Here is a 27,522-nt window from a genome sequence, read left to right as displayed (position 1 = left end):
CTCGATTTGTTCTCCATTCATTTCTTCCTATCTTAACTTATTATTTTTTTAATTCAGGTCACAATTTAAATTCAATGGAGCTTTATTGGCAAGTTTTTTTTACCACAAGTTGTCAAAGCATTGTGTATGACCTCATTGGCAGGAGACCGTTTTTTCTTTGTAGGGGGGGACATTTCTGGGAAAATTCTACTTTTTCCTATTCACTGTGTTCTTTAAGAAAGCATTATAGAGGAAGGCGCTTCCTGTCTGCTACTCTTTAGCTCCCCCCTCTCGTGATGTCTTTATCTCTCCCCCAGGTTTTTACCCAGCATCTCTAAGGTCTGATGTGGGAAATGTGACCTATTCATCACAACTGACATAGTCTGTGTTAACAAGCTACAGTATGCTCTCACATACACGCCATCTTTTGTAACGGACATGCATGTTTTCTGTGATTGGCAAAGCTCAGCTACTGTATAGGGGGGTTGTACCTAGGGAGACCGCTGTAAAAGGACAACTGCTGCTGCTGTTTTTTGGTGTGTGTGTGTGTGTGTGTGTGTGTGTGTGTGTGTGTGTGTGTGTGTGTGTGTGTGTGTGTGTGTGTGTGTGTGTGTGTGTGTGTGTGTGTGTGTGTGTGTGTGTGTGTGTGTGTGTGTGTGTGTGTGTGTGTGTGTGTGTGTGTGTGTGTGTGTGTGTGTGTGTGTGTGTGTGTGTGTGTGTGTGTGTGTGTGTACGTGTGTACATGTGATTGAAGGTACTTTGTTAATGATTTGTAAGCCCCACCAGATGCAATGCAGGGGACTATAGTGCGCGGGGCCCGTCAGTCAACCACCCCTTCTTCACACACGCACACACACTCATGCAGGTGCAGGTGCACATAGCGATCCCACCACAACCCCTTTCCCCTTGAGGCTGATTAGTATTCATGAGATCTCCGGAGGCCCCCTAATACACACACGCATATTCTGGTGGATTGGTCCATTCTAATTATCTCCTGGCGTTTATGGAGAGGGCTGATTAGAAGCTGTCAGTGTGACTGATGACGACATGCCATGTTATCCCCAAGAGACAGTCAGAGAGGGAGGCTGGTCACAGCTGTGGACTCCACTATTCCTCTGTCCTGGTCTCTTTATGGTGGCTGTCTTTGTTCCTTGTAATTCTGCTCCACTAACAACAGCCTTGTTATCTGCCTCCGTAGGTAAACCAGTGATGATCATAACGGAGTTCATGGAAAACGGATCTCTGGACACTTTCCTCAAGGTGAGTAACCGCTCAGCTGGAGGAAACATGGAGCACACATTTCCTTCAAGGTTAGGGCTGCAAGTCTTAACAAAGGCCATGCTGAAAATGATGTCCCAGCTGTAATGTCTAATGTTTGAAATTCCAACAACCCCAGATTGCTTTACTTGAGGGCACATTCTTTTAAAAAGTATAATAAGAGCTTCCTGAATGAAATTGCCTTTCATTTTTTGTTGGCAATAACACACACAAAGTTTTATACCAAGGGCTTGAGTTAACAAGGACCCATTCTACGTTTTGGACCACCTTTTTACACGCTGTCACCACATTATGAGTGTGAGTAAAAACAGTTTTAGAAAATTGGAAAAAGTACATAACTGTTAGAAATAAAACATTATTTCTGGCATGCAGCTTTTTCAATATCAAAAGACAACACAACCAGTGTACTGTACGTAGACAAATAATCCATCAAATAAGTGTTGTCATGCAGTAATTCTGTTATTATCAAACAGTACATACAGGAAGGTAGTGTTGATAGTATGGTATATTGAGTAAACATACTTTGCTCTTAGTGTGGACAGAGAAAAGGATGGGAACAGAAATAGTCAGAGGGATGTTTGGCCTCCCCGCAATTTTATCACCCGATGGTTGATACTAGGTCTATGAAATGATCTTAGTGACTATATCCCAGGGCCGAGAAAAGCAGCACACTGCTGACAAATAGGCAATAAAGCAAAGAAAAGTGTATTGCTTTGTGAGCAACATTTCGCTTTGTCAGGGGATACAAAAATGAACAGCTCATACAGAGTGTAATGTAATACCACAACAGTCAAGACAGCAACTGAGAAAAAACATTGAAAATAACCTCTCAATGCCAAAGTAATTCCAAAGATATCTGCATCATTACTAAATACAGAAATATAGTCAGCACAAATATTTCTAGAGACATTTATTTAGCTGAAGTCTCAATAAAAGACAACAATGGTTAACTGAATAAAATGTAAGTATACATTCATTTTGGTGTATTACAAAATTGAGTCCTAAAGGCAGACATTACCCAAGGTTATTGCTGAATCCCTTATCAGTGAACAGACTTAAACATCTAAGGGAGACTGTTATTGAAATCGACATTATGACAAGAGTTAGAGGAGCCTGCCACTCAATATGTCACAACATGTTTTTAAAAAATTACTCTTAAAGCCATCCTATACAGGAAATCTAATGTATTTTCTCATAATTGACACAAGGTTTTGAAGTATTTCAATTCATGTAATGTAATTACTTTCACTAAAGTATTGATCCCTAGTTGATTGCAGAAGCCGAAAACAATCAAATAATGTTGTAAATGTTGATTAATGTTTGATTCATGACTCCTCTACTTAGACATAATGCGGCAGAAGAAGCAAATGTAGCCGTGTTGATGAGGAGCCCTGCATTTTGCATACACAGATGAATAGCCCGTTGCAGCCCTGGTGTGCATCACATTGAAAGTCCCCCTGATTCATATTCAGAGTTGTTTGTCGGCCAGTAAAATCACCGCAGAGCTCTAAAACCATTAAGCCTGTGATGATAGGCCCATCGCTAAATAGACACCAATCCCATCAGCAACACTGAGCAAAACCAAATGAAATCGGACATATTAAAAGGGCCTGAAACACGTGCACACACAAAATCACACATACACCCACGTGTGTTGTGTGTTACAGTATGTAGTGTAATAACGGTCATAAAGACTGTCCGCAGTGGCTCCATAAAATGATGGGATTTTATGGGTTTTACAACTCATCCGTGCGCCTGGCATCCATATGTGTCTTTAATTACGCTGACCATTTATTAAGTAGTTGTCCCTCGGAAACAACAAAACCATGGCTCTATTGGAAAAGCTCTTCCTCTCTTAGCTTCCTTGTTTCTACCCGCTGTAGCCTTTCTATCATTTCTCTTTGTAAGCGTCTCCTTTTAGTTTTCTGGTAAAAACGTAAGTAAGGTTCAAGAATTTGTCAAAAAGTCTCGTTTTCTATCATCACCTTACTCATCTGTCTCCTTTATCTCCTTGTCTAACCCCCCTGCCCTGCATTTGTCTCCTCTCTCTCTCCCTGCCCTGCCCCTTCCTGGCAATGCAACGTGGTGGGCAGATTGATAGAGGAAGTCTGTAGGTTTGTTAGACAGTCCAATCAATCAGCATCTCACAAAACCACCGGCTAATTAACTTACTCCACAGCTGCCGAGGGAGTGAGAGAGAAAGAAGGATCGCGGTAGGGGAGGAGGGGTGCAAAGATGCAGAAAGATGAGGGAAGATAGAAACATGGATGAGAACTGATTCAAAGTAATACAGAGTTCTCTGTCTGAGACAGAGACTGAGGACAGACAGAGATGAATGGAGAGGACGAAGGGACGGCGAGAAGGAGAGGTTATATAAAGGAGAGAGGGTGACTGATAACATGGATGGCTTTTTAACGGGGACCGTTGACCCAGGGCAGAAATAATTGGCAGAGGAAGGTGAGCCGGACCGTCATCGATCAACAGGCTCTTCTCTCTGCCAAAGACGGATCAAATCTGAAACCAAGTGAGCTCTACTTGCACACGCCGTCAGTGTTAGAGAGGAACGTTTTGTCTGCTCTGTCAGACACAATCCTCTGCCAGTAGGAGATTTGGGTGATCCTCAATTGACCCAAGGGAGGAAACGTTTATCCTCTGCTGGCCACCCCCCAGAGAGAGGTCAAAGCCCTGGGTTAACAAGAGCTTTAAAGGATTCAAAGTTCTTTCACATAGCTCCTTAAAAGCAGATTGGTGCCATTGAAGATGCTTCTATCCTCGTTTAAACCTTTACTTCCTGCTGAGGCTGAAGAGGAAGACCTTAATACCCTAATGTTGCATCTTAATGTCAACATTCAGACTCTGTGCTGCATATTAATTCATCTCCCCGTCTTCACTCCCTACAGAAACATGACGGGCAGTTCACGGTGATCCAGCTGGTCGGCATGCTGCGTGGCATCGCCTCAGGTATGAAGTACCTGTCGGACATGAGCTACGTTCACAGAGACCTGGCAGCTCGTAACATCCTGGTCAACAGCAACCTGGTGTGTAAGGTGTCCGACTTCGGCCTGAGTCGAGTTCTGGAGGACGACCCAGAGGCTGCCTACACCACGAGGGTAAGACACACACACATGCTGCCGCTGTCATGAACTAATGTTGTCTCCAGTTACAGTGTACCCTCCCATTGACCTCTACATAGTTCATTTCAGTCAATAAAACAATGCAACATGCACAAAATAAAGAAGTTGATCTGACCAAGTATCCATTTCTCTGGAAACAAGATCAGAGCTGATAGCAAACTTGAAAAAGACGTAGGAGACACACAGATGTTCAGGACAAAGTTGACTAATCTCAATTTCACCAATTTATTCTTTTTATGTCACAATAACATAGCTAACATTTTGACCTATTTGGCTTGTTTGACATGGCCAAAGTAAATTGGTAGAATTGAGATGAGTCAGCTCTGTCCTGAAGATCTACGTGTTTGCTAACTTTTTACTGAAGTGTTTTTAAGTTGTAACTTTATAAACTTAGGTTGAGCTCCACAGAAAATAACTTGAAGGTTTATTATTTATAAAAACCCTTGCTTACCATTACTTAGGTAATATTCCCATTCATACGTATGAACTCAAACAATAGATGCTGCTCTTTACATTCTGGCAACCTCACTCAAATCAGGACTCAGAAAATGTTTATATTATATAACTTTAACAAGGTCCTTGAACAAGATATATGAACACAGAGGAAATTAACTGCTTTGCTTGTTTTTTACAATAGAAATGTTGGAAAATAACTGCCCGACCTGAATTTGTAAAATATGTTAAACACACTAGAAAGCTTCAGTTCTATGTCCATATGTGACAACTGACCTGACACCATGATAATATCTGGAACTTAACCTGAATAGAATGAATTCACGTAGACGACTCTTTGTCAAAACATAGGGCTCCAGAACTGAGTTACTGCATTACAGTTTAAGTTTTGTATGACACTGTGCAACTGATAAACGTATACAGTTCACAAAACTAAAAGTATACACAAAAGCAAGCTTTGCGTTTTTCCTTCATATGTTCAATTCAAATAAGTCTTTGGTAACATCACCATCCTCTCACAGAGCACAGAGAGAATGAAGAAACTCAACCGTCAGTGAGTTAAACCACTGTGGAGTAACTCATCTAAAATGCCTACAAGGAGATGGCATTATTCATATTCATAGGAAGTGTTGGGGATGTTATTTTTAATATGGCATTAGCATTGCCCTGGGAGGAGTGTATCAGCCGCTGACTGCTCTATTGCAATCACACACACACCCACTGATGTCAGGAGACCTAGATGGAGAGCTGCAGGCATGAAGCGGGGGAGAAAGGGAGAGGGCGAGGCGGAGATGGGGAAGAGACAGAGAGAGAAGAGTGTATATTAAATAAGAGAGGGAGAGAGAGAGCGAGAGAGAGAATAAGAGAAGGCAGGGGAATGATCCAGAGAGAGCAGTTAAGAGAAAAAAAATAAAGAAAATGGGGTGGGGGTGGAAACAAAAGTACAGTGCCGAGTGACTTGGCAGCTTTGTCTTTTATTTGACTTTGACCAAGCAGAGATGGGGAGTGCTAGGTGGTGCAGAGGCAGCTGCCGCATGTTAAAAAGCTCAACTGAGCCCTATAGAGGTGTGGTGTACGTGTGTGAGTGTGAGGCGAAGTGAGAAAGAGAGGGCGGGGTATTGTACTGCCTATTGTGTCCATACTGTGGGTTTTATGGAATCCTTTTGATCTGTGCATCAACAACAAAGGCAGGAGCAGCATGGAGGAGGGAAAAAAGATAGAAAAGAAAGTCAAGTGTAAGAATAAACACTGGAGCAAGGGTAACCCTGTGTGTTGTTAGCAGATTAGAGACAAGTGTGTATCCTTAAGTGCTCTGTGGTTAAAGGCAACGCTGCACCAAGATTCTCCGCAGCCACCATGTTATAATTTGATCTGACAGCCCTACTCTGGGTTTATTATAGCCGCTAATAAACGTACTAATAAAGCAACATATTTACACCATTACAATATAAGAGTGTGCTGACTGTGTTGTAAACTATCTGCAGGGAGGGAAGATCCCCATCAGGTGGACAGCTCCAGAGGCCATAGCCTACAGGAAGTTCACCTCAGCCAGCGATGTGTGGAGTTACGGTATCGTCATGTGGGAGGTGATTTCATACGGAGAGAGACCCTACTGGGAGATGTCCAACCAGGATGTGAGTCACAAACACCATGTCGCAGTTAAAGTAACAAATGTTTTTCTCCATCTTAAGCTAAATTCTTAACTATAACAATGCATTTTCATAGATATTCTTATTTCCCTGATCACAGAACTTGATTTTGTCTCCCTGCAGGTGATCAAAGCAATAGATGAGGGCTACCGTCTTCCCGCTCCGATGGACTGTCCTGTGGTTTTGCACCAGCTCATGTTGGACTGCTGGGAGAAGGGACGCAGCGACAGGCCAAAGTTTGGACAGATCGTCACAATCCTGGACAAGCTCATCAGAAACCCGGCCAGCCTCAGAGAGCTGGCCAACAGCTCAGAATGGTCAGTGGGAGAAAGCTGTAAATGCATCCCTTTCACTGACATGCACATGCTATAAGCATCCAAGGATGTCTTTTGTCATCACATCTAAAGTCAATATCATTTCATCAATCAGTTATTTTGTATTTGATTATATTATAGGAAGATAAGTACATGCATAGAAGACACTATTACTGATCTTATTCCGTTTTAAATAACAAACTTGAAGTACTACATTTGTATCTCTTGTCTCACCCAAGTTACATTCTCAATGAAGTGGTAAGTATATAAGGTTGTGGGTTGGCATATACATATTCCCATATGCATTTGGATTGCACAGATCCCTAAAATATCATTATTTGTTTACATGTTACACTTCAGGCTAACACTTCAGGCTAGAACCAGAACAGCATACAGAATGTGCTATAGAACATGTTTGAGTCCCTTTCAAAGATGATAGAAGACAAAATAAGAAATTCCACCACAACCGAAAAGGCAACTGGGACTCAAGAGCACTGCTAACAAAGGTCTACACACCGAAGACACAAATAACAACGTGACCAGAAAGAATAGTCTCATAGACTATGGCATGCCTTTAATGGAACCTTATACAGCATGGTATGTAGAAGCACATTGTATCTAAGAGCAGATGCAATTTGTTCTACAAGGTATTACGTTTGAGCATGCAAATGACTAAACACAGACATCATTTATATCAATTTATAGTAATGGTAAGCAAGCAAACAAGTCAAAGGGTCCAACAAGTAAAGTCATGTTCGCACGTCCTTGTGGGCAGTGGGGGGATAAATCATTAATCATACTTACCCATTAATGGGTACATAAAGTTATAGTTCATGTTTTCTTTTCACAGTGGTTTTGAGTCCTTCTTACTGCAGTTGTTGCAGAATGAAAGCAATTCTGCCAAAATGCAGATAGAGCACCATGATTGAGCATTAACTGGCTCATCAGTGTGCTGCTGACACATCCTTATGCTCCAGAGATAAATAATTGACCTCAGCACCAACCAGAAACTTCTATTTGGCCACTCAACAGTACAACATTTCATTAAGTTGTGAGTGTGCTTTGTATCCCAGCAGGGAGGACCCGACCACCCCAGAGTTCAGTGTGAACACAGTGGATGAGTGGTTGGAGGCCATCAAGATGGGCCAGTATAAGGAGAACTTTTCCAGTGCTGGATATGTCAGCTTGGACTCAATCCTCTACATCAGCGTCAGGTACAAACGGCTGATGAATTATCCCAGTTAAATGAAACACTCAAAAAGGTCAACATAGTCAGTTAAAGACATGCTTTATACCACTCGAGTGCCATTTCAAATGAAACAAGGGGACTAACACAAGTATATTAGACATCCTCAGCAGCTGCGTGGCATTTGAGAAACAATGTTCTTTCTCTTCATGGGTCATTAATGAAAACTATTTATTTCTGTCTTTCTTGTAGTGAATTGGCTAAAATGGGGGTGAATCTTGCCGGCCACCAGAAGAAGATTTTGTCCAGCGTGCAGACCCTGCAGACCCAGGGGACGCACGTTCAAGTATAACAGTTTCCACAGAAACACACAGTGAGACAGAGCCAAAATGGATGCTCCGTAAGAAGAGTTTCCCCACTTAAATGGAGTTGTTATGGATACTCTGTGCTCTGGGCCTCCATTGATTTTGAGACACCCTGAGTTGGAGACAACATGGACGCTTGACTCCTTCATCTCCTCGCAATTTCACCATTCTTCCTACCCTCGATGGGCACCACTGGCTTTAGCATTCAGTAACCCAGCCACCATTATGGAGCTACAAAGAGACACACGTCCAACAACAAGGCCACATCTAGAGCATCCCAGACCATTTCACTTCATATCAGCCAATAAAGAATTCTTAACAGAGGAAATGACAAAAAAAAACGAATCAGAATATAATTATCATCACTGTCTGTGAGGTGTACAGTTGTTGTTTTTTTACTGTCATTTTGTTTCTGTTCTGAGTTTTCACCTTGAAGAGTTTAAAAAGGGTCAGAAGATATGTATATGTGTAGATATATGTTTATATGGGCTGTGTGTCCCACAACAGTAGAGATGGACCTAACGTTTGTAATGGTGGAGAGGTTTAATGGGAGTTATAACTTAGTACTTGTATGGCCCCTTCCATTGCTCTCTTTATACAGAGAGTCAATAAGTGAGCCGAGATTATGGATATCATGAATGTGTGGGTGGGGTGAACAGGAAAATGGACCTTTAGAGATAGACAGGGATGTAGATTTTGCCAGCTCATGAAGGATGGAAGTATGAATCATTTGAATAGAGTTTTGACCAGGACAAGGGCTTCCCTAGTGACTGCTCTCAGACACACTTCCACAGCAACTAGACCCAGAGCACCTTTGCTAGTCTGCTTGCACTTTTGATGTTTATCGGGTGCAAATAAACAGCGGAAACTGCTTAAGCTGCAGTTACAGCACAGATACATTTTACTCTTCCATCACAAGCTGTCTATTCTAAACAACATTGTCTATTCGGCTGTCGCAGTATGATGTTGTTAGGAATATTTCAGCTTAAAAGTTTGCCTTCCCATGTTTCAGGTGTGATAAGAAAGTTATAGTGTTTCGTGTTAAGAAAAGGTGTTGCCAAGGTCATTCTAGAGTGACACTGTTGAGAAAGTGTTTATCCAGTGTTGTGCCATGTACAGTTAACATTGACATTTTCATCTGGGCAACATACCACCATTACTACTATACTCAGTCCTATCATCAGTTCAAACGGCTGGATGTTAACATAAGGCCAGTCTCATTAGTCTTCTTTATGAAAAAGAGCATTGGAATGGACGTTTTTTTTCAGCAAGAGAAAATATATATACAGGACTGTCTCAGAAAATTAGAATATTGTGATAAAGTTCTTTATTTTCTGTAATGCAATTAAAAAAACAAAAATGTCATACATTCTGGATTCATTACAAATCAACTGAAATATTCCAAGCCTTTTATTATTTTAATATTGCTGATTATGGCATACAGCTTAAGAAAACTCAAAAATCCTATCTCAAAAAATTAGAATAGTTCCTCAGACCAAGTAAAAAAAAAAGATTTATAACAGAAAAACACAATCAAACATTTGAAAATGTCCATTAATGCACTCAGTACTTGGTTGGGAATCCTTTTGCACGGATTACTGCATCAATGCGGCGTGGCATGGAGGCAATCAGCCTGTGGCATTGCTGAGGTGTTATGGATGCCCAGGATGCTTCAATAGCGGCCTTTAGCTCATTAGCATTGTTGGGTCTGGTGTCTTTCAGCTTCTTCTTCACAATACCCCACATATTCTCTATGGGGTTCAGGTCAGGGGAATTTGCAGGCCAATCGAGGACAGTAATGCCATGGTCAGTACACCAGTTACTGGTGGTTTTGGCACTGTGGGCAGGTGCCAGATCATGCTGGAAAATGAATTCCTCATCTCCATAGAGCTTTTCAGCAGACGGAAGCATGTAGTGCTCTAAAATCTCTTGGTACACAGCTGCATTTACTCTGGGCTTGATGAAACACAGTGGACCAACACCAGCAGCTGACATGGCTCCCCAAACCATCGCTGACTGTGGGAACTTCAAACTGGATTTCAAGCAACTTGGATTTTGCTCCTCTCCAGCCTTTCTCCAGACTCTGGCGCCTTGACTTCCAAATGAAATACAAAACTTGCTTTCGTCTGAAAAGAGGACTTTGGACCACTGTGCAACTGTCCAGTGCTTCTTTTCCTTAGCCCAAGTCAGACGCCTCTTCCGTTGTCTTGAGTTCAGAAGTGGCTTGACCATGGGAATACGGCTATTGTAGCCCATTTCCCGGACACGTCTGTGAACAGTGACTTTTGATACCTGGACTCCAGCTTCAGTCCACTGTCTTTGAAGCTCCCCCAAATTCTGGAAGCGACTCTTCTTCACAATGCTGTTAAGGCTGCGGTCATCTCTCTTGGTTGTGCAGCGTTTCCTGCCACATTTCCCCCTTCCAACAGACTTTTTGTGGATGTGCTTTGAAACTGCACTCTGTGAACAGCTTGCTCTTTGAGAAATTTCTTTTTGTGTCTTACCCTCCTGATGGAGGGTGTCAATGACGGTCCTCTGGACAGCAGTCAGATCAGCAGTCTTCCCCATACTTGTGATTTAGTTTACTGAACCAAGCTGAGTGTTTTTCAAGGCTCAGGAAACCCTTGCAGGTGTTTCGAGTTAATTAGACGATTCAATTGATTCGTTGAACACCCTACTAGTATACTTTTTCATGATATTCTAATATTTAGAGATAGGATATTTGAGTTTTCTTAAGCTGTATGCCATAATCAGCAATATTAAAATAATAAAAGGCTTGCAATATTTCAATTGATTTGTAATGAATCCAGAATGTATGACATTTTTGTTTTTTTTAATTGCATTACAGAAAATAAAGAACTTTATCACAATATTCTAATTTTCTGAGACAGTCCTGTATACGTTGTGTAGACTTTCAGCTGTGCAACCACGAGAGGGTGAAAAGTACTTAAAAAAGATGATTTGTGCGTCTTGTACTGTCTCACATTCTTGTTATCAGTCAACCTATTTCAAGCATCACTAGTTTCAATCCATTACTGATAAGGTACATTTACAAAACAATGTTTACAGCAAATACATAAATAAATTGGTTTGTTGGTTTTTCCTTATCAGAAGGAAACTGCTGCTTTTCACATTAAATACAAGCTTAGATATGATGGGACCCTCTTTGTGTGCACTGCATTAATGGCACTGAACCTGCTTAAGCGTACTCCCAGACCCCAGTTTTAATATATGTGGTACTCTATAGGACCAACGGTGTCATATAGTACAGTATATATGATTGTATTATAGTGTAAAATATGTACAGAGTTGATTTCCAATGTTAGAATGTTTGTAATGATAACGATGATGATGACTATGATGTACTTTTATTGTGAAAAAGAGATTTCTGAAGTACTCGTTCAGGGGCGTGTCGTACAGGAGAAAATTGCAGGGAGGTGATTAGTTGGTCTGAACAAAGGAATGTAGCATGGTGCGATGCTTCTGCTTTGATTGACAGGTGACAATGAGTGCAGTTTCAACCATAGTGTTAGAATGAGTAGAATGGACTTTCCTTATTGATTCACTGGCTTCATTTGCATACGTCCCTTAAACAGTAATTACAAGCACTTTCTAAGCCTGTGTCCACCTACAAAACAACTTGTTAAAGTGCTTTCTTGGTGATATAAAGATGGAAGAGGGGAGGTTGAGATAAGAGACATGCTCAAATTGATGCATTAGCTAAACCCCTCCACAAAGCAGAAATTATCCAATCAAATCTTGGCAACTATAACTAGGCACGACAGACCTGTCTAGCTTTGTATTTCTCCGCATGCTGAAGCAACTCGCATGCAATAACAGCTTGTAACTTGGCATTTAAAGAGTTTCCAGGGTGTTGACCTTTTGTTCAACCGTTCCTTAAACGCAACAGCAAAAGCATAAGGAATGGATTTAACAGTTTGTTTGTCTGTTCTATTATAAACTGCATGTCGGAATAACAAGTTTACCATCTTCAATAGTATTCCAACATCGCTTCCAAGGCCAAGGTGTTGTAATGAATATGAAAATAAAACCCTTTTTGACCATCTTTACAGGGTTTTCATTGATTAGTTAGCTAAAAGAGTAAATCATGCCAGTGACAGTTTTCCTATAACTCAAAACGACTATGCCATTTCAAAAAAGAAAGCTTGACAGGCGTTGCAAGAGTAACTGTAGGGAACATTAATTTCCACCACTGTATAGCTTGTTACTTGTGCATTCTCTGCCTCATTGGTTCAGAATACAATACAAAATACAATTCACAGAGTCTGAAACTGTTGGTACATTCTACTCTTGCTAACTCTATGATTTCACTCAAGCGGACTACCCTTGACAGCTGGCCTTTTAGATGCCTTATTTACTGAGCTAGTGTTCTTTTCTGTTGCCCTATAGAGGCGATATTAAGAGTATAGTATATGTACAGGTAGTATTTATCTGTGTTCTTAAGATGACCTCACATCAACACCCTGGTTTTGTATAATCCCAAGACCGGCTCCAACAGCACCTTCACTATGAAGCAGAACCATGTCCTTTTTGTCCTTAAAACAGTGTAATGAATCTTAAAGCTGTAATTGCTGATTGGGAAACTATCCTTATTTATTTGATTTGTTTGATAGGCTGCTATAAGTTGCAAACTATTTTCACATGCAGCAATCCTAATGCAAAGTCAGAATTAGAAATGTCACTCAGAAAATATTGCAAAAATGACCTCCCTTTGTACAATCTTTTACACTTAAGAGAGGTCAAAGTCCACACCTTGATTTCAACTCCAAAAAAAAGATGCCAGTTTTGTGTCACTATTCACCATCAGGGTTAACAATGTGGGTTTGTTTGCTTGATCTCAAATACAGTGTGTGTCCTCTATTCCCCACCAGGTCTGTATTGTAAGTGTTCATGAGTGATTCTCATTCAAAAAATGCAGATCTCTGTCTCTCTCTCTCTCCTCGTCCCTCTCTCTTATGCCACCTTACAATGCTTATTTGTCCCCATGCCAGTCTCCTCTGCGTTGCTTGTTGTAAAGGGTGTAGGCATTCTAATGTCTTTCATGTTGCTGTAATAAATATGCTAATATTTCTAATTTCTCACCTGAAGCCTGCAGTGTCTTTTTCTTTCACACATCCTCTGCCTATTTTCTTTCCATCACCCTCTTACAAACACACACACATCAAAACTATGCGTGTCCTTTTGTACAATCCCACAGTACAATTACACAAGGACTACCTGAATATGACGGTATACAATTCTAAATGGCCCTACATGAAAGTGTAACAAAGCCCTCGCTTAATTATTTTTTGCAACAAAGCCTGAAGGTATTAACATTTGTTTTGGTGAATGTCTGACCAGTCTTGCAGAAAATCATAGCAGGACTGGGGAATTGAAGGGTAGTCTCATTTGTCCTCAGCTCTGCTCTAATGGTGATAGTGATGGTGAAATTCCCATCATAACATTCTTGAATGGCAAAATATGGTCGTCCTGCAACCACATCTTCATTATCAGTGTGTGTGTGTGTGTGTGTGTGTGTGTGTGTGTGTGTGTGTGTGTGTGTGTGTGTGTGTGTGTGTGTGTGTGTGTGTGTGTGTGTGTGTGTGTGTGTGTGTGTGTGTGTGTGTGTGTGTGTGTGTGTGTGTGTGTGTGTGTGTGTGTGTGTGTGTGTGTGTGTGTGTGTGTGTGTGTGTGTGTGTGTGTGTGTGTGTGTGTGTGTGTGTGTGTGTTCCTTAGTGAGAGATAATTCTGTCCCGGGGGAGGGGGAAGGTCAGTGACTCCTGGCCTTGGTTAACCCCTTAATGCACTGGTCCAGTCGCTGTCACTCTATGTTACCGCCATTATACCTCATTTACCCCATCATATTAGGCTCCATATTCCCATATCGCTTGCCCCCCTCCGTCTCTCTCTCTCTCGCACACAGCTAGATATACAAGAAATTCAGGGCCTGTTCTCCATTTCCTCAGTATCTCCTTTTCTGCCCTCCTCTTAATCTTTCTGCTGGCCTTGTGGATCCCCATTTTTTCCCTCCCCTATCCTATCCATTCTGTGCAGACAGCCACAGAGAGGTTGTGGCTAGCTCTCTGACCTCAACCATCCCATTACCTCCTCACTTTTTCCTCTTCTCCTAGCTTTCTAATTTCTCCTACCTCCATCCATCCAAAGGTTTTCTCCACATGCAGCTAGTATTCTGTCTCACTGATATCACCACTGGGTTCCCTTTCACATTAAATGGCCAATCCATAACTTGGGGCTTTTGTCTCCAGGTGTCTCAATAGGGAGAATGTCATCTAACATATTTACTCTGGATAACATGGAGTGGGAACCAAAGGCTTAGGCGATTGATTCATCATGCAGCTGCTATTGGCTTCACGTGAAAGGTCAGGTGTCCCTATGGAGAACACTTTAAAAGGCCATTGGTGACTGATGAGCCTGTCATGTTTGTATCACATATAAAGCACAAGCACTCTGTCGCTCACTGTCTATATCTGCCTCTCTCTTCTCCGTGTTACTGTTCTCCCTTTTGGAGACACACACACTCTTTTTTTCCCCTCCCATGGGAATGGTAATTGGGCCCCTCTGTCATGCTGTCGGGTGGGTTTGAGTGTCCCCTCATGTGCAACAGCAGACATTAAAATAACACAAGAGACCAAACAGCCATAGATCCAACATGACCTCTGCTGGGTCAGCCATATGCGTGTGTGTGTGTCCATAGATTTGTGAATCTGTGTGTTCATAATGCTTGTGAGACTTAAAAAGGTGCTCATGTGTGAGTGAGGGAGCGGCGCGAGTATCAAAAAGGGAGACGGAAATAAAGTAGTAGATAAAATCTGAACCAGAGGAAAGATTTCATCAGTCATTGGTCAAATTTGCTGGAGTTCCTGCTTTGTCGCTCTTGATTGCATTGCGTGTGTCCTCCCTAATCAAATATGGCCGAGTTCAGACAGGCTCAGTGTTTCGCGGTCGGCACACACACACATGCACACATCAGTGCTCTTGTGTCTCATGAGGTTTTAGTTTGCTATCAAAGCGATTTCCTGTCTCAAATTTTCATCAGTAATCAAAGTTCCTGATTGAATTTGAAAAGTGAGCCCAGCTCTATAAATCACATTACATGCCTCACTCCCATCGTGCCTGCTCTCATGAGCCACAGGAATGAGACGCCACCCTGGGTGTATGTCTGTGTCATGCTCTCTTATATCGCATATGTGTGCGTGTTCTTGTTCATGCAGTGGAACACAAAATGGATGTTGACAGAACTATGATTTGATCCGTGCAATTTTTGTTAGGACAGATGAAACAAAAAGGAGAGAAGAAAGTTAGAGATAAGACACCTGGGTCTGATTGTATGTGGACATAATTCTTGGCATTCATTCTAAGGTCAGCTGGATACCAGATAAGTTCAGTTTATCTGCATCAGTTCAGCTCAAGTCAGCGATGAAGTAAGACAAAGTGAATTTGTTTTAAAATAAATGCTTTTGTTTTTGCATGCAAAGACTATTGAACAAGCCCAGTGAGGGGCTCCAGAAGGTCAGAGGGCTCAAACTAAATCCAACCCAATATTTCTTTATCTTTATTTGTTCCTTCATATTACAGCTTTATGCAGCCAAATGCTACAGCAATATTCTATTAAAATACAATACAATTTGGTAAAGCAATTTAAATGTAGAGTTTGACAGCAGAATAGCTCTGCTTTAAAAAAGGCCTGCATCTCTGGCTTTCATTACCGTTTCTCTATATATCCTTTGATTTTGGGGAAGGTTGTCACTCTCTTCATCTCCTGTATGAACTAAATGCTGAAATACAGGTGCAGTTTTTAATCAAAAACACAAGAATGTTCTGGTTCACCTGAGAAATGTCACTGAAACAAAAAAAACAACTACAAATGAATGCACTAGAAAGTACTACCAAAAAGAAGATCAAAAAGAAGAATAAAGATCCGCATAACACCTACACCGAGACTCAATACAATAAAGCTAAAATGACAACAAAGAAAGGTAAAACAACTCCAAAAAGAGTTAAAACAAAAAGTACAAAAAGATGGCGTAAAAAAACAAAAAGAGGTGCAGAACGTCAGAGAAACAAAATGACTAAATGGCTACTGTGCCCAGTCAGCCCGTTGCCTCATAATCCTTTCATGGTTGTTGGCACCAAATCAATTAAAAACGGTATTCTTTCCATACACAGTTTGACCGAGGTCAAGTAAGAAAAGATAATTAGCAAGAATACTGCCTGTATTGGATAGCTGTCACCACCTAAAATCAGTAACAGACTTCAAGATGGAGAAGAAGTAGATAGAGGGTGAGCCGAGTAAGAGGAGAGGAAAATAAATTGTGTTTGAAAAAAAGGTGAAGAAAAACTTGGAAGGGTTTGGAGGGACTGAGATAATATTGACCACATAATCCCCAACAGATGTGGAAATCACAGTTTAATGCCTGGCAGACATGACATGCTGAGCTGCTATTGGCTGACTCAAGAGGGGCTCCGACCAAAGACAAACTCGCTCTCGCTCAAAATGCGCTCTCTATCGGAGGAGAAAAGCTGATGGAAATCTAAATTTAGAGCAAACGTAGCAGGACCACATCTATTGGCCTATAAATTACTCAAACAGATACTCACAGGCTGTATATCTTCCCGGGGCTTAGTAACTCATACGGGGCAGTAGTGTCTATAGAAGGCTCATTTATTAAGTGTAAACATATGACTCATGTCTTCCTACTCAGAAATGTACAGGCCTTGCTCTGCCCTTTTGTGGAATCTCATTATGTACCTGTGTGTGACAGCTGATTGCAGTTTGTTGCATGATGTCCTTTGTGTGTACATGTGTATGTGTGGAGGAGAGACATGAGTGTTCTTTTCTACACACCGCGTGTTTATGTGTGTTTCCTATCCTGTATAATCAAACACAGCTCTTCAAGTGCCATCAATCAAGCTTTGATGTTACTGGGAAGAAGCCTAGAAACCACAGCATCCCTCTCTATGAGGCTGAGCGGGGGGGGAGCTGTTTTACTGTTGGGGGATCAATAGGAAATGTTTTTTAAAAGCAAATGGAGGTGTAAAATCTCAGGGGCCTGCAACATAAGTATGTGCATTATAACCTTTTAGAAATGTGTTTATATCAGGGTACTCGAGGTGAAAATTCAGACCGCCGTGGATCAACACCATTGTCTGTAACATCGAAGCATCAGAACAATATGGGCATTTCTCATATGTACTCATGCCTCTTTTAATATGCTACAAATTCTCTTCATAACATGCTCCGTCCCTCTTGCTTTGATTAGCATCTGAAGAGGATATGAGGTTATGGTGTTGTATTCCCAACCTTGAAAAGAAGCACCATTTTATAGATCCAGTATTTACAGTACTGGGTGGTTTTGTTATATATGGCTCAAATGTGACTTTGTTATGTTTAAAGCGTTTTTGTGTAGGAATTCAAATACTTGAAAGTGGTCGGATAAAAGATGAATGGAATGCATATATTGATTAATAGTGCTATCTTACCTCTTGTTCACTGACGATAAAACGTACTGACCTATTATATCAGAAGAATCTAAGCACATCTGAAGGACTCTTTAACATGAAGACATGAGAAGTTAGGAGTCAAACCACCAACCCTTAGATTGACTGACATCTGCTCCATCACTGAGCCAACGAAAATTTTTTTTTTTTTATTGTAATGGGATTGTCCACATGAAAAGAAACAATAAGATTCCACTATCTCACAAATTAACTTAACATTCCCTTCATGAAATGTTTAAATACAAAACACGTGTGAACTACTGTTTCAAAAGACTAAAAAAATAAGAGTAAAACCCTTAAACTTTCTTCCCAAAAAAGACTTTGACAATCATTATCTTTGGTAGAAAGCCCTTTTTTGATCAAGGTTGTGATGCCTCCAAGTACATTGGGAGACCACTGAGTTAAGAGATTTAAAGATATGGTGTGGTCTCTTAATGTTTTCCAGAGTTGTGAATGGAAAGCACAGAACATGTTAGTGGTCTGTTGGAAGGAATTTTAAATCACTGGAAAATCTCCGTACTTGTGCCACTGTCTGTTAATAAGTGTAATTTGATACACAACAAAAACATGCTTATAAGGTCATCTTTTGACTATCATAAGGCCGCCCTTTCTGTACTATGGTGCCTTCCCTCCTGCATCTACCCCCCTCTTCCTGAATTTGGGTGAGTGGTGCTGCTGTTTGGGAATAACAGGGTACAGTATGGCTAAGTAGTGTACTGACGTAATCCAACAGTGGACTTTCCTCCAGACTGGTCGTTTTTCAATGGTCAAGGGCCAATAACCTAACCAAGACATTGGGCACTTAATTTGCATTCATTAAAGGTTGAATTAAAAGAAATGAATTGGATAATTGTATTTCTTGTTGATTTGTATTCCAAAATAATCTGGACACTGAAAGTATGTACCTACTAAAAAGGCCAAATGCATCTTACTGAAGTAATACTTATTCATTTAGATAAATCTGTTGTTAGGTGACCATTTAAATTTTAGTATAGTAACAAGAAAAGCAAGTGATTTTTATTTTATTTTCCTCCAGCAACATAACAACAACATTCACAGGTCAAATTTCCAGTCAAAAATGTGTCTAAAACGTAACTTATGTCCAAATGATGTACTTTTCTTGATGCTTAATATCATAATGTTTGGTGAGAATACATTTCAAATAACAATAGTTGGAAGTAGTTTCATTTTGGGACTAAAGAAATACTGACATCAGATGTTCAGGCAATACACTCTAGACTTAATACAGATTGTTTTGGAAGTGATTTTAATTGAACCTGTCATTTAGCAATCGAGTGCAGCAGCACAGTAGTTAGCGGTACTTGGGGATAAGTGAGGAAAAATAAACTTGGCGGTATGCACAGAAAACCAGCAGGACAGCCAAATTGCTATTTAAGAGAAAAAATATTCAGTGGGTTTTTCAGTGTTAAACCACAATCACAGAGAAATGTCATGGAAAACTAACAGCAACTTTGAAAGCACTCCAGAACATGCACACACACACACACGCACGCACGCACGCACGCACGCACGCACGCACGCACGCACACACACACACGCATACACACACACACAAACACACACAAACACACACACACACACCCACACACACACACACACACACACACACACACACACACACACACACACACACACACACACACACACACACACACACACACACACACACAATACCCTTAACCACATGCAATATGCACACATGCTGTGATAGTTGACATTTGACCACACAAGATGGGTTAAAAGAGTGTGTGAGTGATGACTCAAACTCTATTTGTGGTCTATTCCCCAGAAAATAAAAAAACAATTCCCTCCGACTTTCTCCCCCCATCTTTATCTTTGTCATATTGTTGGATTTTAGATGAACGGTTTTTGTTTATGCCGTTACAACAGAGTGTTTGCTTGTGCATCTGTGGTTACGTGAACACTCATGAAAAGCACAAGCACGGCTGAGGAAAAGCAGTAAGGACTCTAAATCAGCCACGTGCTTACTAACAGAGGTTTGACCCAAATAACGGTGTAATTTATGAAGGCTTTTAGGCTCCCAGGCAACCATGGAACTAGAACAGAGAATAATGCGAGTCTGACCGTGGCTACATCACTTCAGTTTATGTCCTGGTCTTTTACTAGGACACACGTCTATGGTTCTTAATGATACAGAGAGAGAGACAGTAAATACAATGTTAATGGACGCTGGGTTTACAAAGAAGCTCAGCTGCAAATGCACAGCCGTGGGCACAATTATGGACAAACAAGAATACTAAACATGTGCAGTCACTGATAGACATTTATAAAAACGTGGACTAGATAAACAGTGGGGGAGATACAGTAAACGAGGGAGATATAGTTATAGCGGAGGTGAGAAACATGTGAAAGATGGATGGATGGAGAGGGAGGGACAGGCTGAAGCAGAGGGATCATTATTACCTCACTGTAAGGCTGTGGCTCCAGGCAGGGTTAGAGGCTGAAATGGACTGTTAGCAGCTGCTGGAGGAGATGACATCTCAGGCAGACCCAAAGGATGAGTTAAGACATCCCATCCGCTCATATAGTCCTGTGTGTAGGTGTGTGTGTGTGTGTGTGTGTGTATGTGTGTATGTGTGTGTGTGTGTGTGTGTGTGTGTGTGTGTGTGTGTGTGTGTGTGTGTGTGTGTGTGTGTGTGTGTGTGTGTGTGTGTGTGTGTGTGTGTGTGTGTGTGTGTGTGTGTGTGTGTGTGTGTGTGTGTGTGTGTGTGTAGGTGTGTGTGTGTGTAGGTGTGTGTGCTGTATATGCATATAATCCTGTGTGTTATCCACCCGTGCTGCAGCGGGTCAGTCGCCTCAGTGTTTGAAATGGAAATGCAGCTCGAAGGATTGGGCGTCCCGTCACGGCTCCACAGATCAGAGCACCGAGCGACAGGAGGAGAGGGCGAAGAAAGACAAATGAGATGACATAAGACCTTTACCAAAAAGGTTTTCTTTACCTTTTGTTCTCAGAAAACAGTATTTGCCTAAACAACATGGGTCTTTTGACTAATGATATGCGTCTACACTGGAACGTCTAACGAAAGATAATCATAAACAAACACACACCTGATCTTTTAGGCTTATAAAGCGTACATTGTATGACAGCCCACCTGTGGTGAGGAATAGAATATAAACAGTAAGGGCTATGCAATGAATCACTATTTTTATTCAACTACCATTTGGGATTCTAAAAATTATTAAAACTTTATATAAACAGTGCATTTGGCAGGATCTGCGGCGGGTCGCACCCAAACAGTTTTGAAAAAAAATGCATTCTGTGTTTTTTCCTGTCATCACCATGTATAACTACACAACCAATGTCAACAAGAGCAGCAATTGTATTTTAGATCTAGACCACATATATCTACAACATAGAAAACTAATACACTCATCTGCAATCCAGTGAGGTTATCAATAAAGTAAACCCCTCTAAAATGGGTAGATCTGACATTTTTCTCCCTGAAATGCAAGGCCGTTGTGTTCAGACTTATCTAGTTATTTATCAAACCAATACTAAGAGACTTTTATTCAAACGCTCAGAAAACAAACAAGTCCATTGATAGAGAACCGTGAGAATCGGGAAGCAAGCAGTACGTTAGTAATGACATTACGCTGTTTTTTTCATTCGATACACAGTCAAATGATTAACTTAATGCCTTCGCTAGACCCATGACAGACAGAGAGAAAGGGAAGGAAGAAGAGAAAAAGGAGAAAAACAGGAAAAATAGATAGAGAGAGAGAAGCCAATTTGTGCATTCCTATGTTTTCCTCAGACTTATCATCACACAAATTAGATCCGCTGATAAGGTCAGCTGTCAGTCTACGCTTATTTATGGCGTATGTATAAGCAAACAGACACATACACTGCCTTACATACAAATTGTTTTTGTATCGTTTTGCATCATTAGGACAGCGCAGTCACACTTGTACGTGCATGGTACAGATATTTAATTTAAAAGGATGCCAGCATACACCCACTTCCTGCTAAGCCCTGCATTTAAAAAAAAACCTCTTCATTCTTAGCCTTGGATATAAATTCATAGTCATGTACTGCAAAAATCCCCCACTTATAATCTTCAAGTCATAAGCTCATGAGTCTTAAACTCCAGATTCAATGGCACGTTGCAATCCATCCCTATGGAGTCCCCCGTCTGAATTGTGCAGCGCAACAAAGCCACTAACAGTGAAGTGTCTTCTGGAGAAAATGTCCCCCATGCAGGTGCCAGGCTCCGTCATCGTGACAAATTCATTCAGGCTATGGCAGAGTGTGCATAAAAGGTATTGCCAAAAGCTGAGTGTTTGTTAAATGAAGATGAATGGGATGGTTTGGATTGAAGGTGATATTTTATTTAGGATCAGACGTTCTCTGTTTGGTAATGCAACAGCCACTCTCGCAACAACATGACAGCCCTGGGAAATGGATATTGATTAGAAAAGGTTGATGTTTTTTGTTTTTTTTCATTTACTCCCTCCATCTCTCCCCTCCCACTCTCTCTCTCTCCTGCTGTTTGGCTCTTTTTAATACTGTCGCTCCCTCCTTCTATTGCAGTCTGAGAATTTCCCTCCTTTCCTCCGTCTCTCTCTGTCTGTAATGTGTGATGTGCTATAAAGCATGATGGATGGTTAGAGCTGATTTTAGGGCCCTGCAGCTGAAGCTCGGGTAGGAGGACACCTGATCAAATTTAAGTTGTGTGTGTGTGCGTGCGTGCGTGCGTGTGTGCGTGTGTGTGTGTGTGTGTGTGTGTGTGTGTGTGTGTGTGTGTGTGTGTGTGTGTGTGTGTGTGTGTGTGTGTGTGTGTGTGTGTGTGTGTGTGTGTGTGTGTGTGTGTGTGTGTGTGTGTGAGAGAGAGCCAGCACATGCAGAGAGAAAAGACTGATTTCAGTGTGTGTGAATGAGAAAAGGAGAGTTTTGTGACACCTAAGCCTGAAGACGTAATAGAAAATGAACCCATTTAATTCAATAATGTGACAGAAGCACATGAATATCAGCTATGACTCAACCTGGTTGCAGCTTAAACTGCAAAAAGAGAATAACGGCAATGTTCTCCCACAGAAAGGAAGGGGTTATATGAGCCAGTAATATTTTCATGGCAGGTTTTGTTTATTTTGTTGGAGTCAATCCAATGCGTATGTATATGTATGTGTGTGTGTGTGTGTATGTGTGGTGTGTGTGTGTGTGTGTGTGTGTGTGTGTGTGTGTGTGTGTGTGTGTGTGTGTGTGTGTGTGTGTGTGTGTGTGTGTGTGTGTGTGTGTGTATAGCCCCCTAGTAATGCCATAGTTTCAAACAGTCAAATCTCCACTTTTAAACAGTATTGTCTAAAACACTTAATACTTGTTTTTGTCAGCTACAGTATGGCATTACATTGACAAACATTTATTTCCCTGAGTCTTACAGTTACTAGTATTAACCATTACCGTTACATACTGTACCTCAGCCAAACCTTATCTGTAACCTCAAAAGTTAAGCCAAAATAAGTTGTGAGCAAAAAAATCACATAGTATTTCTTCTCGAGTTAACACAGCTAACTTCTAAGCAAACAGTTGCCTATCTGCACATCATTATGCAACATTATCTTTCATTTAGAGTTTTGTAAAATGTAACATTAAGCCCGCTATTCACTCCGCTTTTTGCTCCATTTTCGGTTTCCACAAACATCTGAGAAAAATATCTGGCTGCTTACTGCTCGCTAACTATGTCTTTCTGCCTTTGGAGGTGGGCAGCTAACTTAGAGTGTTAAAGGTTTGTTTTTTCTTCTGAAAATCCAAGTGTTGTAAGATCTAATTAAAAAAACTAACATTGTTGGCCAGAACACTAAAACAATAAGTTGACAGATAATAAAACATTTAGTATAGCTGAAGTGAAATCCATATAGTAAGTCAGATGATAATTCACTCTTGGGTTATAACAACCTGTCACCCTTTGTACTTTAAAGAAGTCATGTGATGCATTGTTATTAAGAAAATAGCGGCATAAGCAGAATACTAAGCTTGTGCGGACCAGCGTTTTCTCCCCACAGTATACACACTTAAAGACGAGAAAACATACAAAGATTAAGCATAAAGAGGATATGTTATGTTTGTAAACAACAGTATACTGCATAGTAGGTGTTGCCATCATTACAATTCCAAACACACGCAGACTAACCCTACACATGCACACATATAGACAACACAACAGTCGCCACACACACACACACACACACACACACACACACACACACACACACACACACACACACACACACACACACACACACACACACACACACACACACACACACACACACACACACACACACACACACACACACACACACACACACACACACACACACACCACCATCATCATCATATTCATCCTCATCATCGGCGGTCACTCGTAGTCGAGTATAACTGTCCTCCTTCTTGGTCCTTGTGGGTCTTCAGTTGGGCATAGAGGCCGATTCTGGACCCGATTATTCTTGTGCAGTGTGGACAGGGGAATGTAGTGGTGGAGGGTTTGGGTTGGACCTGTTTGGTGGTTGATCTCTCCTTCCTGAGTCTGCACTTGTCTTGTCATCATTGTATAGTGCAGCACCCTCACGGACAAGGTTTCTCCAGGTCGCCCTGTCTGTTGCCATGTCTTCCCAAGCTTTTAGGTCTATGTGGCACACACACACACACACACACACACACACACACACACACACACACACACACACACACACACACACACACACACACACACACACACACACACACACACACACACACACACACACACACACACACGACTGGTATTATCTCTTGTTCCCATACACTCATTACCATTCAGCTCTGATCCCTGATGATAACCTCTCCTGGTAGTTGCAGCGACACGGTGACCAGGATTATGCATTTTGACAAGTCCAATTAATACAGACCTAACGACAGCGATCGATAGCATTGATTAAACATGGCAGGGAAATGCATAATTGCCTGGAGGTGAAAGGTTAAATGACTTATTCAAAATCTTAATAAGGCCATTAAGCATGCCAAAGGATCACTCTTTTGTCGTTCTTTCTTTTGTTCACCTTTCAAGGGACAATTGACCCCAAACACACCATTATCGCATTCTTTGTTATTATTCTTTTATAGTTGAGGACAACAGGCTCGTGGTGAACAATGACTAGAGGCAAAATAGTTTGACGTCATTCCAGAGCTATTTCTCTATATTGCCAACACTATTGTTTATGTTCTGTTACATCATCAATGTATCCTTCTAAAAAGACTCAATATCTTCCTTCGTGATGATGTTTCAGTACACTTTTTCTATTCGTTGTACTTATTCCACACTATGCTCTTATCGCTACTGTATGAATGGGCTCAGTCAAGGTTTATTATTTGCTTGTTTTGAGGATCGATTTCTTGTTTGTGTACAATAAACCATATGCAACAGTAACCTTGTGTAGGAAGAACCATTCAAGAACAGCACATAGAATTCTACAGAGAATACTTCCAGTTGCTTTATATAAGCCTCGATAATACTTTATCTCAATGAATTCCTCAGCGGCTGATATCTAAATCTTCACTCCAGTTGAGCTACACTGTGCTGCGGCTTCAAGTGCCCTCAGCAAGGTTTCCCCCCTGCAGCTCCCTTGTTTTCATACTCTGCTCTGAGCAGCCGCTAAGCTACCGAGATATACAAGATGGAAGGTAAGAACAAGACTACAGCGAGGGCATGCTGCCCAACAGCGCAGGCTTTGATCACCTCTCCGAGTCAAACACACTTAAGTCTCTTTAGGACCCAGCGGGGGTCGACCCCAGTGTATCTCCTCCATCTCACTGCTCACTCTCAGCAGCATAACACTGCTGCTTATATGAACTAACATGGAAGAAAAATAACATGGCTACTATCAAATCTAATTGGAGAAACAATGCCTTGTAGTAGTTTTGCAAGTATGAAGTTACTTGTTAAGATGTGTATTTTATATACTTACTCAGGCTGTTTTAATTCCCTGTCCGCATTTGAACCTACGAAAAAGAATAAACTATAATTTGTTTATTACCCACATAATAGTTAGCCATGAAAGGTGAGGTCCAATTAGGTATTATCTAACAAAACTTCTGTACTTAAGGAACATAACCTCCGTAGTTTTAAAAAAAAATAAACACTTTTTTAAAACTGAACCCATTATTTTTGTTCACACATTTAGTCAGAAATTACTTATTTTGACGCAAACCACCATCTTTTCCTGAACCTAACCAAGGAGGGGGGGCTGCGATCACTCTATCAAAAATCTATACGAGGTGTTGTATGAGGATATGTTGACTTGATACTCAAACAAATCTTCCACAACTTGTTTTACACTTGCACCTTTATGAATGTATCAAAAAATCTCTTCCTCACAAAAATAATTGTTCTTTTCCCTCCTTCCTCTACATGAAGATCACAGAGCTTGGTCTGTTTTCTACTGAGGCTGTCGTCGAAGTCTTATTTTCCTTGCTAGTCTAACATCAGTAGTGCGATTTTCATTCAGAGTTATTAGAGTGGGCGTTTTTTATAAAGCTCTCGGAGCCTGTAAGTGTAGTAAAGGGATACTCAAATACCCTTGACATTCAAAGAAAACACAGTACAGTGAGGAAAGGTCTTTCAAGAATATAACATACTTCGAAGTTGTTTAACAACAGAAAACCTTTGGTGCTTCTCAGGGGCGGATCTAGACACATATTCATGGGGTGGCAAGAGGGTGGCAGGAGAATTTGAGGGGTGGCATCCCCTGGCAGAAGTATATTCCGATTTAATCGCAGTCATATCAATCAATGTTAACTTGGAAAGCCACAATATTGATATTTTAACTCAATAACATTAGGTGAGATTATTGTGGCACATCAGTAAAGCCTTAAATATAAATATATAAGCTGGCACACGTAATTTAATGAATTTTAACTGAATGAGTTGGTTTAACTCTTAGACCAGCAGGGGTACCAAATATGCAGACTGCTGCAATAAATACATTAATTAACTGTCTCATCAATGTGTGTCTGAATGAATATGATAATATTAACAATCATATTATTCCTATCAGCTGTCAATCACTGTTATGATTCACATCTTCAGTGTTATTATTAAATAAACTATATTTTTTGTTAATGATGAACGTTCCTCAAGATGCTTGCTCACCCTCCTTCAAATTTGAAAGACCAGTAATTACTATCATAATTCAAAAGAATCAAAGGAACAGTTCAGTTCCCCAGAACTTCATTGCAAACAGTTACAACCTTGACTTTACATCAGAAAGAACAAACATTAAAGAAATGACCAACTGCATCAGTTAGGGTTACAAAAAAACTGTGTATTCAGCTAAAACATACATCGCTGCAGTTATTATCCACTGGAATACCCGTACCTACAGGCTCTTCTTTGTCATAGTAGACCGCAAACAGTTGCGGCGCCAGAGTATTTGTGTTGGGTAATCTATGGTAGGGCTAACCCATACAGTGGTGGGGCTCAAGTCAGTATTTGCAATGTAATAACATACAGGCTCCCCTTGACAGTGAAACGCCACGCGTGAGGTTTAGATTATTTCCCTGTCTCAATCCAAATTGAACTGTATGAAATAAAAAGGCACATTTGTCTTGTAGTAAATAAAAAGGGCGAC

General features: G+C 40.9%; 1 protein-coding gene across 7 annotated transcripts in view; it reads left to right on the top strand.

The window, feature by feature from the left end:
• Window positions 1-9,642, top strand: part of LOC307020464 (ephrin type-A receptor 3-like) — a 93,856-nt gene extending 84,214 nt beyond the window's left edge. For 5 of the 7 annotated variants that reach the window (XM_079651825.1, XM_079651829.1, XM_079651830.1 and 2 more), the window contains 6 exons: window positions 1,178-1,239; window positions 4,158-4,367; window positions 6,329-6,478; window positions 6,617-6,810; window positions 7,881-8,021; window positions 8,246-9,642. In XM_079651825.1, the coding sequence (XP_079507951.1) occupies window positions 1,178-1,239; window positions 4,158-4,367; window positions 6,329-6,478; window positions 6,617-6,810; window positions 7,881-8,021; window positions 8,246-8,345 (857 nt within the window). In that variant the 3' untranslated portion in view covers window positions 8,346-9,642. The remainder of the gene's footprint in view (window positions 1-1,177; window positions 1,240-4,157; window positions 4,368-6,328; window positions 6,479-6,616; window positions 6,811-7,880; window positions 8,022-8,245) is intronic. The other 2 variants (XM_079651826.1, XM_079651827.1) reach the window with 2 other exon arrangements.
• The last annotated feature ends 17,880 nt before the right edge of the window (window positions 9,643-27,522 follow it).

The sequence above is a fragment of the Notothenia rossii genome (genome assembly GCF_949606895.1).
Source record: "Notothenia rossii genome assembly, chromosome: 9".
Taxonomy (NCBI): domain Eukaryota; kingdom Metazoa; phylum Chordata; class Actinopteri; order Perciformes; family Nototheniidae; genus Notothenia; species Notothenia rossii.
This window is presented reverse-complemented; position numbering and strand designations above follow the sequence as displayed.